At 49.7% G+C, this 12523-nt stretch overlaps 1 protein-coding gene across 1 annotated transcript in view; it reads right to left on the bottom strand.

The window, feature by feature from the left end:
* Positions 1 to 12523, bottom strand: part of COL11A2 (collagen type XI alpha 2 chain) — a 98095-nt gene that overhangs the window by 51513 nt on the left and 34059 nt on the right. Inside the window, exons 10-18 of the mRNA XM_083722329.1 lie at positions 10880 to 10921; positions 10697 to 10759; positions 9078 to 9152; positions 8634 to 8720; positions 7379 to 7435; positions 5354 to 5407; positions 4432 to 4485; positions 2666 to 2719; positions 2416 to 2469 (exon numbers count right to left, since the gene is read on the bottom strand). Of these exons, the coding sequence (XP_083578455.1) occupies positions 2416 to 2469; positions 2666 to 2719; positions 4432 to 4485; positions 5354 to 5407; positions 7379 to 7435; positions 8634 to 8720; positions 9078 to 9152; positions 10697 to 10759; positions 10880 to 10921 (540 nt within the window). The remainder of the gene's footprint in view (positions 1 to 2415; positions 2470 to 2665; positions 2720 to 4431; positions 4486 to 5353; positions 5408 to 7378; positions 7436 to 8633; positions 8721 to 9077; positions 9153 to 10696; positions 10760 to 10879; positions 10922 to 12523) is intronic.

Below are 12523 nucleotides of genomic sequence, written 5' to 3' on the forward strand. Positions count from 1 at the left end.
AAAAAGTTAAGTACTTAAAAATATGGTTAACAACAAGAAACATAAATATATAAAAAGATAATTATGAGAAAATATGGAATGAAATTAAAAGAAATCTAGAAATCTGGGGAAGGATGAATCTTTCCATGTTAGGGGTAATTGCAGCAATAAAGATGAGTGCTTTGCCAAAGATACTATTTCTATTTCAGGTGATCCCGGTGATAAATAACAAGATATCCTTCAAAAAATGGCAAAAAAGATATTTCAAAATTTTATCTGGAATGGGAAAAGACCAAGGATAAAACATAAGATACTAACAGACTTAAGAGACAGAGGAGGCTTTTCCCTCCCAGATTTGAAATTGTGTTTTGAAGCAGCATGTCTTGTTTGGATACGGGATTGGATAAAATTAGAAAAAGAAGAAGAGTTAGAATTAGAAGGACACGACAATAGATTTGCCTGGCACTCATATTTATGGTATGGGAAAGGGAAAATGCATAAAGGTTTTTCAAATAATATAATAAGAAAGTCATTAATAAGAGTCTGGAGAAAATATAAAGATCTGTTAGAGTGGAAAACATCATGGTGGCTGTCACCCACTGAAGGATTTTCACTTAAGTCGACCAAAAAAGTAAGCTGGTTGACATATAGAGAGTTATTAGCAGCAGAAGAAGGTAAACTCAAATTAAGAGATTATGATAAACTGAAAGACTATTTACAAAGTTGGTTACACCATAGGCAATTAAATGAAATTTTTAAGGAAAACAATAAAAAGGGGTTTAGTTATACAACCTCCAGATTTCAAAAAGAAATAGTGGAAGAGAATGTTAAAGCATATAGTATTTTATTAGAGTTGGAAACTAAGGATGAAGAGGTTAAATCAGTTATGATTAAATGGGCTCAGGATGTGGGACACAACATCCAATTTGAAAGTTGGGAAAAATTATGGAAAGTTGATATAAAATTCACAGATTGCATACTATTAAGAGAGAATTACATGAAAATGATGTATAGATGGTATATCACACCAGTGAGAATGGCAAAGATGTTTAGGAAAGAAAATAACAGATGTTGGAGATGTAAGGAAAAGGAAGGAACATTTTGTCATATGTGGTGGGAATGCAGATGCATTAAAAATATTGGGAAATGATATACAATGAATTGAAAAAAATGTTTAAAATGAATTTTGCCAAAACACTTTTGCTACAACAGTGGCAAAAATCTTGATTGCACAATATTGGAAGATGGAAGAAATACCACCAAAGGAACAATGGGAAGAAAAGCTGAGGAACTCTGCAGAATTGGCAAACTACGAGAGAAGGACAAAAAGGACTTCAAAAGGGTCTGGGAACCATTTACAGTCTATTTGCAGAAACAACAGAATGGACTGGATACACTGGCAGGATCTGAATAAACTTCCACAACTTCATTTGAGTAACAGATATTTTAGAGAAATAATAAGGGGTTTTATTTTTGTGCAGAAAAAGCAGGATACGATAAATAAAACTAAATAACTCAGCAGAGAGGGGATTGAGGGAAGTCCAGAGGGAGAATAATTGTAAATAACACGATGAATGAGATTCGTATCATTCATTGTTATAAAATTTAATAAATATTTTAAAAAATTATTCAAAAAATGAATTAGTTTATGTAGCATTTTTAATTTAAAAAAACCAAGGCAATGAAAAAACCATGGCAATGAAAACATAAAACTGTATGATAAACACCAGCCTAAAAAAACAACAACAAAACCCTCTGGAAGGAGGATTCTGAGTATTATCGAATGCCTGCACAGAATTGATGGAATAGAAAGTGGCAGGGAGTTCCACAGGACTCCCTTGGAGCAAAGCCACCGCAGATGCAAAAGGGGTATTCCAAGAGTTAGAATCACAGCGGCAAGAGTATTGTTAGCCCAGAAATGGAAGCAAGAAGAAATTCTGACGAAAGAAGAACAGCAGATGAAATTAATGGACTATGCAGAATTGGACAAAATGACAGGAAGGATTTGAAACCTGCGGGACCAGAGATTTACAGAAGATTTGAAGAAGTATATGAATTATTTGAAGAGCAACTGTAATCAACAAATTACGCTAGTAGGAGTACAAGAAGTTTTGCAGGGAGAAATATACGAAGTGTTACAAAGTAGAAAAAGATAGAGATATTGGTTATGAGTTTTAAATGTAACAGGGAAAATAAGAACCGTATACTAAGAGATTAGATTGGAAAATTCTCAGACAGGACTGGTGGAAGTAAAAAAAATTTGAAGAAGATGTAAAAATATGTTTAATTACTGTTGAAAATGGTATATGAGTTAGAATCACAGCATGGTGGCGTTGAAAGGGACCCCCCCAGAGGTCATTGAGCCCACCCTCCTGCAGTGAGCAATTCGGGAGGGGCTGCCGACCCCCAACTTGCAGGCTCCCCCGTTTCACTTACCCGATGTCCTTTCTCCCCCGGGAGGCCTGGAAGCCCATCAAACCCGCGGTCGCCCTGCAGGGAGAGAAAAGGGAAAGGTGACCCCCCTTCTCACAAGGTCAGGATGGCAAATCCCAAGGGGACGGTGCTAGTCCTCATGAAACCACATTCCCTACAGGCCCTTTGTCTAGAATGGCAGAACTGTTGGGTTGGAAGGGACCCCAGCGGTCATCTAGCCCAACCCACTGCGACGTCCAGAGGGTCGCCTTACCTTGATGCCCGTTTCCCCGGGCATGCCCCGGGCACCGTCCGCTCCAGCACGACCCTGTGGGAGGGAGGGAGAGAGGCAGGTTGATGGAGGGAGACAAATCTCATAGCTCCCCCTTACAAAGGGGCCCATAGAGCCCAGCACCCTGGCCTCACAGCAGCCAAAGAACCCACAGAATCTAAATAATAATAATAATAATAATAATAATAATAATAATAATAATAATAATAATTTATTTATACCCCACCCTTCCTGGTTCAGGAAACCGGGCTCAGGGTGGCTAACAACAAATTTAAAACACTTAATTGATGCTACAAAAAAACCAGCATAAAATACGGTCTAAAGCATAAATAACAATAAAATCAAAAATCAATTTGGGGGGGGGGGGGAATCCATCCACTACCAGGGCTAGCTGGCTAAATAATTCCTATTTGGGCCAGCGAGGAGACCAGGGGAGAATTAGCTGTGGGGTCCCAGAGCGGGTAATCTTAATAAAAAGGGGAGGGGGAGGGGAGGAAGGTGGGGAAAAGATCAGGCTAAGTTCAAATTGAAAGCCGGGTGGAATAGGTCTGTCTTACAGGCCCTGCAGAAGGAAGTGAAATCCTGCAGGGCCCTGGTCTCTTGGGACAGAGCATTCCACCAGGTCGGAGCCATCACTGAGAAGGCCCTGGCCCTGGCGGAGGATAGTCTGACTTCCTTAGGGCCCGGGACCTCTAAACTATGATTATTCAAGGACCTTAATGTCCTCTGCAGGGCAGACCAGGAGAGGCAGTTCCATAGATACGAGGGCCCTAAGCCACAAAGGGCTTTAAAGGTCAAGACCAGCACCTTGAACCTGACCCTATACTCCAACGGGCGCCAATGCAGCTGGAAAAGCACTGGGTGAATATGCTCCCATGGCAGAGACCCCGTGAGGAGCCTCGCTGCAGCATTCTGCACCCGCTGGAGTTTCTGGAACAGCTTCAAGGGCAGCCCCGCGTAGAGCGAATGACAGTAGTCAAGCCTGGAGGTGACCGTCGCATGGATCACTGTGGCCAGGTCGGGGCAGGAAAGGTAAGGGACCAACTGCTTGATGCGGCGAAAGTGGAAAAATGTCACTTTGGCTGTTGCTGTAACCTGCACCTCCATGGAAAAGGAGGCATCAAGGATTACACCCAAACTCTTAACGGAAGGCACTGGCACTAATAGACTATCTCTGGCGCTGGAGGCTCCATCAGAACATGAGAAGGCCTAGTCCAGTATCCTGTTCTCACAGTGGCCGACTAGACTCCTGTGGGAAACCCGCAAGCAGGATTCGAACCAGGAGCCCTCTCCCCTCCTGCCCTTTTCCAGAAACTGGGATTCAGAATCCTTCGGCTGCCTCCGACTGCAATGGCAAAGCACAGCCACGGCGGCTCAGTCCTTCATTAATTTGCCTACCCCTCTTTTAAATCCATCCACATTGGTGGCCGCCATCGATGCCCCTTGTGGCAGAGAGTTCCACAGTTTCCACTGCACGAAGGAGTCCTTCCGTTTAATCCACCCCAAATCTTCCAAAATGTCACCCCCTCCAAGGCTCGCCCCACCTAACTTTCAAGCAAATCACTATTGTTGTTTTTACTTTTATTCCATGACTCCCAGGACCGTAGGATCGCCATGCAGGAACGGGACCCCGAGGCTCATCTAGACCAACCCCACCACAATGCAGGGGTTGCAGAGGAGGCGGGAAAAGGCAACCTGCCTCCGTTTTTTTAAAAAATAAAAAATAAACATCAGAAACAGAAACTTACTCGGCGTCCGGGCTTCCCTGGGGGTCCAGTCAGCCCCTGTGGACCTCGAGGACCCTAAGTGGAGAAAGAGAGAGTCATATTAGGGTGCCCCGTCTTGTCCCCAAACATTGGGGGGGGAGACGAGAGAGGAAACCCTCAGACTTCATGAAAGAGGGGTGGGGAATTGGGTAGGGGTCCCGCCCCCCCCGCCAGCTGTCTGTTGCATTTGAGGTCTGTAGCAGCCACTATATTTTTTGGGGGGGGGGAGGAATCTGAGCTGGGGGGGCGGCAGCCAAATGACCCCAAGGACATGGAGATGGCGGCAGTTTGGTACTGTCTGCTGGTTTGGGGAATATCCCACCCCCTCCAACATTTCTCCCATGGAAACAGGGGCATCCTAAGGAAAAGCGGGAGATTCTGGGTCAAATCAGAAATCGGGACTGTCCCTGGGAAATAAGGTCACTTGGGGGGTCGGATATGCCTTGCTGCAGGACGCGGCTTGGACCTGGGAACAAATCAGCAAAAGTCCAGCTTGTACGCAGGTCCTCTGGGGTGGTGTGCAATGGGTCTGTGTGAGCCAGAAAACCATAGAGTTGGGCTCCCCAAGGGTCCTCTAGTCTGACCCCTTGCAATGCAGGAATCTCAGCTCAAGCAGGTCCAATAAAACACAACTTATATCGTACTTGGGACGTGCAGCTAATATTTTAGTTGTTTTCTAAATGCTTTTGCAATTGTTTTACTGACAATTTCCTCGCCATCTTGCACGATTCACACTGAGCTTGCGATGTTCTGATGCGCTGCTGTTCTGTCTCATTTGCCAGCCGCTTTGAACAGAAGGAGGTCAGAGACGCAGGTTGTGCTAGAAGGGGGTTTGGGGGGCGCAGGGGGGAGAGACTGGGGCGCTGGCAGGGGGCTCCCAGCTCAGGTTGGGAAGCCAGCTTACCTGGGGACCAAAGTCTCCCTGTTCTCCCTTCACACCGTTGCTGCCAGGTTGACCCTGGAAGACAGGAAAGAAAAAGACATTCTTAGCTCTGAAGGGCTGCGCATTTCATCTGGCTCGGTACGGCGATTATTTATCCATTTGGGCTGCCCTTGGGAAGATAAAACAACTAACAAATTCAAATTGGCTGTGATTGTATCCCAGCTTTTCCTCCGAAGAGATCGAGGTGGTGGACTCTGCGTCAGAGGTTTCCAAACTGTGTGTCTTGATAGTGTTTCAGCTGCAGTGTGTCAGTGAGTCGTGTGAATCCTTCCCAGGGCTGGAAAGGGGTTAGTTTAACCTCCAGTTTGCTAGTAAAACTGAATTACTGTGTTGTGAAATGATGCGAAACTGAATTACTGTGTCGTGAAATGACGCAAAACCGAATTATTGTGCCACGAAATGATGCAAACCGAATTACTATGTCGCGAAGTGATGGAAAACCGAATCACTGTGCCGCGAAATGATGCAAGACTGAATTACTGTGTCAAGAAATGATGCAAAACTGAATTACTGTGTCACGAAATGATGCAAAACTGAATTACTGTGTCACGAAATGATGCATGTCACCAACATGAAGCTTGGAAAGCTCTGCTCTGTGTAGCCCATCGTCTGGTAACTTCCAGACTGGAGGTATAGAACTCTAGGATTGTAGACTTTGAAGGTAGGCCCAAGGGTCATCTACCTCAACCCCCTCCAAAGCAGGAAACTCAACTAGAGCACCCATGACAGGCGGCCGCCCAACCTCTGCTTAAAAGCCTCCAAGGAAGGAGAGGCCACAACCTCCTGAGGGAGACCGTTCCACTGTCACACAGCTCTTCCTGTCAGAAAGTTCTTCCTGGTGTTTAGTCAGAATCTCCTTTCTTGTAAGTTGAAGCCATGGGTTCGAGTCCTACCCTCTGCAGCAAGAGAAAACAAGCCTGCTCCCTCTTCCATGTGACAGCCCTTCAGATATTTGAAGATGGCTCTCCTATCTCCTCTCAGTCTCCTCTTTCCCAGGCTAAACATAACCAGCTCCTTCAACCGTTCCTCATCAGGCTCGGTTTCTAGACCCTTGATCATCTTGGTCGCCCTCCTCTGCACATGTTCTAGCTTGTCAACATCCTTCTTAAATTGTGGTGCCCAGAACTGGACACAATAGTCCAGGTGGGGCCTGACCAAGGCAGAAGAGAGTGAGACTATGACTTCTGCGGGTGGCACTGTGTTTTAAACCACAGAGTCTAGGGCTTGCCAATCAGAAGGTCGGCAGTTCAAATCCCCACAATGGGGTGAGCTCCCGTTGCTCGGTCCCTGCTCCTGCCCACCTAGCAGTTCAAAAGCACATCAAAGTGCAAGTAGATAAATAGGTACTGCTCTGGCGGGAAGGTAAATGGCGTTTCCGTGTGCTGCTCTGGTTCGGCAGAAGCGGCTCAGTCCTGCTGGCCACATGACCTGGAAGCTGGACGCCAGCTTCCTCAGCCAGTAAAGCGAGATGAGCGCCGCAACCCCAGAGTCGGCCATGACTGGACCTGACGGTCCGGGGTCCCTTTACCCTTTACCTTATGACTTCCCTTGACCTGGACACGAGGCCTCTGTTGATGCAGCCCAGAATAGCATTAGCTGTTGACTCAGCTACTGCAATCCGCTCTGTCTGGGGCTGCCCTTGAAGACGACTCAGAAACTTCACTTGCTCCAAAATGCAGTGGCAGAACCCCCCCATTCCAGAAACAAACGCTCTGGTCGGCAGCTTCATTTCCGGACCCGATTCATGGTGCTGAATTGCTTTTTGCTCCGACTGCATTGCCACACCTCACGACTGAGGGGGGATTCGAACTCTGGTTCCTTCCAGGTCTTCGTCCGAAAAAACTCAAACCACCACAGCACTGTTGGATTCTGGATTTATCGTCCTGGGAATGTGGGTGAGGATGGCTCTTCCAAACGCACCCAAGTCCTTCTACTCTGAGCCCCAGGAAACAAACCCAAGCACCCCCCCCCCAGCAAAATACTCACCAGGGGTCCAGGACGACCCGTATAGCCCATGGGTCCTGGGGGGCCACGCAAGGCCAGCTGCGGAGGAAAGAAAAGGGGAGGGAGGAGAGGTTAAGGTGTTCGTATCAGACCATCACTGGAAGAGCGTTTGGACGCGAGTGCTCCTGGGAAGGGAGAGGTGAAGTGAAGGCAGGAGGCAGGAGTTGGTAATGCAGGTGAGCTGGGCCTAAGCAAGCTGCCAGCTAGCTCTGCGGAGCCTCTTTTTATTAGCACAATATGCAAAACCAGCCAGATACATTGCAGACTATGCCCTTTACACATCTTCCAGTCCTAAGATCATGGGGTGGTACAAAGTTATTTTGGCACCTGTCTCCACCACGTCATTTCCTCCTTGCACAATGTATGATGGAGGAGACAGAGGTCACAGACAGGGCACGGCAGACCACTGAGAAAGCCAAAGGTTAGATAGAGGGCATGATGTTCAGACAGCTGTGGCTTGTCTGCGGGTGGAAGCATGCTCCACACCCGGCGGTCATTCCTTCAGAGAGGACTCTTAAGAGCAGGGAAAGAGCCTCGCCGGATCAGGCCGGGGACCCCCTCTCATCCAGCATCCCGTATTCTCACAGTGGCCCAATGCCCCTAAGAAACTAGGGCTCCAGATAGACTGCCTTTGGGCCTGGAGGCTCCACAAGAACATAGGAAATGGCCTTCTCACTTAGGCCAGCATCCTGCTCACAGTGGCCAAGCAGATGCCCCAGGATGAAACCCGGTAGGCAGGATTTGAGCACCAGAACAGCCCCCTCCCCTCCTGGGCTTTCCAGTCAGTGGGATTCAGAAGCCCTCTCCTCCTCCTGACCCTAACCCTCTTCTGAAGGCATTCAGGTTGGTGACCCCATCCCTGACTCCGGTGGCAGGGAGTTCCATAGTTTAACTCTGCGAAGAAGGACTTCCTCTCATCTGTCCTGAACCTTCCATCATTCAGCTTCATTAAGTGTTATGAGAGAGGGAGAAAAACTTTTTTCTCTCTCTCCTTTTTCTCTATGCCAGGCATATTATGCTTCATAAACTTCCTTGCACCCCCCCAAGAAAGCCCCTCTTTCAGGGTCTTGGAAGACCAGTGTTAGGCCAGACAAGGACCCACCCCAGAAAGGCAGGTCGAGAAATCTGGGTGGCCCACCAGGAAGCGAAGACCACCTTTCCCTGAACTTTAATAGGGGAAGTAAACAGGATGGGGGTCTTTATCACCATCTTCATCCCCCCCTGAAACCGGACTCACCCGAGCTTGCTGCAAGATGGCCTGGGCTTGGGCTTCCTGGGCCGCCACGACTGGCCCCTTTCCACCACCGCTGCTCCCAAATCGGAACTGAGGGAGGGAAGAGGCAAAGTTGAGGTTCCACCGAGAGGCACCCAAACACCCCCACATCCACACATTTGCCCCCCAACCCCAGTTGGAGGGAGATGTTTCCCTCAGATTCCTTTCAGGACTGATTTCTAGGGGAGAGCCATCCGTCTGCAGCAGAATTGGGCTGTGCATAGCTCTGATTGGCTAGTGTTCATGGCGTCAAAAACCCTCACCCCAATCCCTGAAGAAACTGGCACTGGTCAGCCGCTCACAGCATCCTTGAGAACTACCCTGCATTTAATCCCTGAAGATCCTAGATGTCAGCCTCTGGCTTAGGACCTTGATACCGGCCGGCCTCTCTCTGCCATCCCGACTCACCGGAAGCATCATGGAAGTGCCAGGGGGTCCAGGAGATCCATCTGAGCCAGGGATGCCGGGGCGTCCTGGGGGGCCCTGTTGGGGGGAAGGAGGGAGAGCAGAGTTGGGGCGGGAAGGAGCGGCTCGCACGTTTGCACGTGTGTGTGAACGACAAAGCGCACTGGCGACAATCGGCCAGGGGCTCACGGCCACCCAAGCCCAGTTTAACCAGTCCAACCTAGTCCAGCATCCTCTTCTCCCAAGTGCCTCTTCAACAGGTCTGGCTGCCTTGATCTGGGCTTTTGCATGAGCAGAGAACACCGTGTGTGCCTGGCACTTGCTGATTGCTGATATGCCAGCACGCAGGGGAGGGGAGGTCGATCCCTTGCCCCAAAGAGCACCTTACTCTCCTTTGCATTGGCTCCCAGGACGTTTCCGAGCACAGTTCAAAGTGTTGGTGCTGACCTTTAAAGCCCTAAATGGCCTCAGTCCAGTATACCTGAAGGAGCATCTCCACCCCCATCATTCAGCCCGGATACTGAGGTCCAGCTCCAAGGGCCTTCTGGCGGTTCCCTCACTGCGAGAAGTGAGGTTACAGGGAACCAGACAGAGGGCCTTCTGGGTAGTGGCGCTTGCCCTGTGGAACGCCCTCCCATCAGATGTCAAATAAATAAACAACTACCAAACTTTTAGAAGACATCTGAAGGCAGCCCTGTTTAGGGAAGTTTTTAATGTTTGATCTTTTACTGTGTTTTTAATATCCTGTAGGAAGCTGGGGAAACCCAGCCAGATGGGTGCTGTATAAATACTAAATTATTATTATTATTACTATTATTATGATTATTATTTACTTCCCCAAAGGACATCCATAAAGGAGAACGAGGCGTCCTTCAGGGTACCAAACGACAGGAGCCAGCCAGCAGTGCATCACCCCAGCCAGCTGGAAGTAAACTCCTTGTGAGCAAAAACAGGATCGCCAGGCCCAATGAGCAGAGCGGCTCAGTCAGCTCTTGCCCCATGGATCAGTTGTTGAGGATGAAGGTCCCCGCCTCCCCACAGCCATCTATGTCTCTTCCTCTCCAGGCCTTCCCCAAGCAAACAGAGACCTGACCCTCATCTCTGCTTCTGCTCTTCCCACTTCATGCCTCTTCTGGTCCTGGGAAACCAGAGGGGAGGGGAGCTTGTTGCAGCAGGAGGGGGAGACCCCCGTGCCTCTTCCCCAGCTGAACTCCTCTCTGCCTCTGGGCCTCCCTCCTCTCCAGCTTCAGCTTCTGCCTCTGAGTCTGGACTTCTCTCTGCCACAGACTCTCCCTGCTCACTAAGGCCTGTCGCCGCTTCAGCTTCCGACATCTCCTCTTCCAGGTTTTTCCCTCTGACGCCTCATCATTGTCCCACCCCAGATATCTGGGCTCTGAGCCTTCTTCCCTTTGGGGTGCCCCAGCTAGTTCCTCCCACCCTTTCTCTGCATCCAACCAATCTGGGACGCTGAATTTTGCATCCCATTCAATCTGTGACGCTGAATTTTGCATCCAATCTGTGACGCTGAAGTTTGTCTGCATAGGGGCAGGAGCTGCCCTTTGGCGCCTCCTTCACCACATGCCCTTCACTCTCCCCTCTCCTTCGCCGGATCGCAGCCTTACCCTCTCGCCAGAGTCGCCGGGGGGTCCTGGGGGTCCCGTGGTCCCTGGTGGTCCGCTGATGCCCTGTGGGGAAGGAGGAGCAGAAGACCATCAGCCTTGCCCACCAGACAGGGGGCATGAGATGGGGTGGAGGCCTCGTCCGCCCCCTTAAACCCCCCACCCGGGGTTTTGCACGCCTCTTACCGGAGCTCCTTCGGGGCCTGGGGGACCTTCGACCAGCATCCCCTGCAGAGGCACAAACACAGGCATGCAAAAAGAAGGAGTTAGGAAGCAGCCGCAGACCTGCCTTGGCAGAGGGACAGGCCCCGTCCCTCTGCTCTCGCCCGTGAAAGAGCTCATTGTTTACACCCCCACCGGCTATTCTCCCCCCTCCCCACCAACACACACCCAGTGCGCTATGCTGAGACGATAACGCTACACAAAAACCCGAGAACTCTGGGGCATCGCAGCTCCGCCGGTTGGATGGCTGCCTTGCACGGTCGCTCAGAGGTCAACCCCGTTCTCTGGGGAATTCTGAAGGCCGCCCAAAAGGAGCCGAGAGGCCCCGATCCTGCCGAGATCTGCTGGTGAGGCCTCAGATTCCCCTCCTGCCTTGGGAGCTTGCAAGGAAGCTGGAACTGGGCAGGGGTGGTCTTTGGGGGGATGTTATTCCGGGGCAACTGCTGGTGCAAAAAGGGCTCCCAGTCCTGCAGTTACTGGGCAGGGGGAGCAAAATGGAAGCCCCCCCCCCACGCTTGCCGATATTTATTTTCAATTCCAAACTGAGCCGTTTGCATCCTGGTTTGGTGCACTCTGGGATGCACTCAACGCAGCCTGTGAAATGAATGGAAACAACCAGAGCCAATGGGAACCCTGCCTTGCAGGGGGTTGGACTGGATGATCTTTGGGGGTCCCATCCAACTCCACAACTATCTTAGGGACTCCGATTTGTGTCGGGTTTACTCCTGAGCCTTTTATTCTCCGCAGGACAGTGGAGGTTTAGGGTCAGAGTTTTCCGTCCCCTAGATGGGCTACCTTCCCAACATTACTAATTAAATTAAAACCTACAGGGACATGAAAGATGTATTACTGGATCCATCCGATTCGTGGAGGAAAATAAGCTGGGTTGTGTTTTCCAGAAATCATCTCTGGAATAATTGCTGGAAACTGGGGAGAAAGTCTTGAGGCTCAGGTCCCGCTGGCTTCCCTTTGAGGAGTCTGGCCGGCCTTTGCCACAATCTCACAATTTTGAGACCTGGGTGGGGCAGAAGCAAGCCGCTAGACCTCATGGAGGCGAAGCGTCAGGGCAGCACAGCGGGGGGTTGGGCTAGATGACCTTTGGCAGTGACCCTCCAACTCAACAATTCTTCAAACCTACAGTGCCGGAGTTGGCTGAACGTGCCTGCGAAAACCAGGCCTTGCGCACAACAGACTGACTTGTGCAAAACGAGGAAGAAGGTCGTGCAGATTAGAAGCGGAGAGATATTGCAGGATTTGGGAGACCTCGGTTTGCGAACAGTCTGGTTTGCATACGTTTTGGATTACACATCAAACCCGTGTCCCGGTTTGCAAACTTTTTTCTGGATTACAACCCATTAATTTTTTTGGATTACGACCAATTTCTTTTTGGAGGCCCCATTGGTGAAAGCGCATCTTGGGTCGCAACCTGTTTTGGTTTGCAAACGGACCTCCGGAACGGATTACAGTTGTGAACCAAGGTACCACTGTATTTGCATCCGTCGTGGAATTGTGGAGATGGAGGAGACCTCAAGGAGACAGGCAGTCCGTTGCAGCCTGCCTAGACTGCCCGATGTTTGGAGGGGCTGCCCCACATCTGGAATACCCTGG

Source organism: Podarcis gaigeae, assembly GCF_964106915.1.
Source record: "Podarcis gaigeae genome assembly, chromosome: 2".
NCBI lineage: Eukaryota > Metazoa > Chordata > Lepidosauria > Squamata > Lacertidae > Podarcis > Podarcis gaigeae.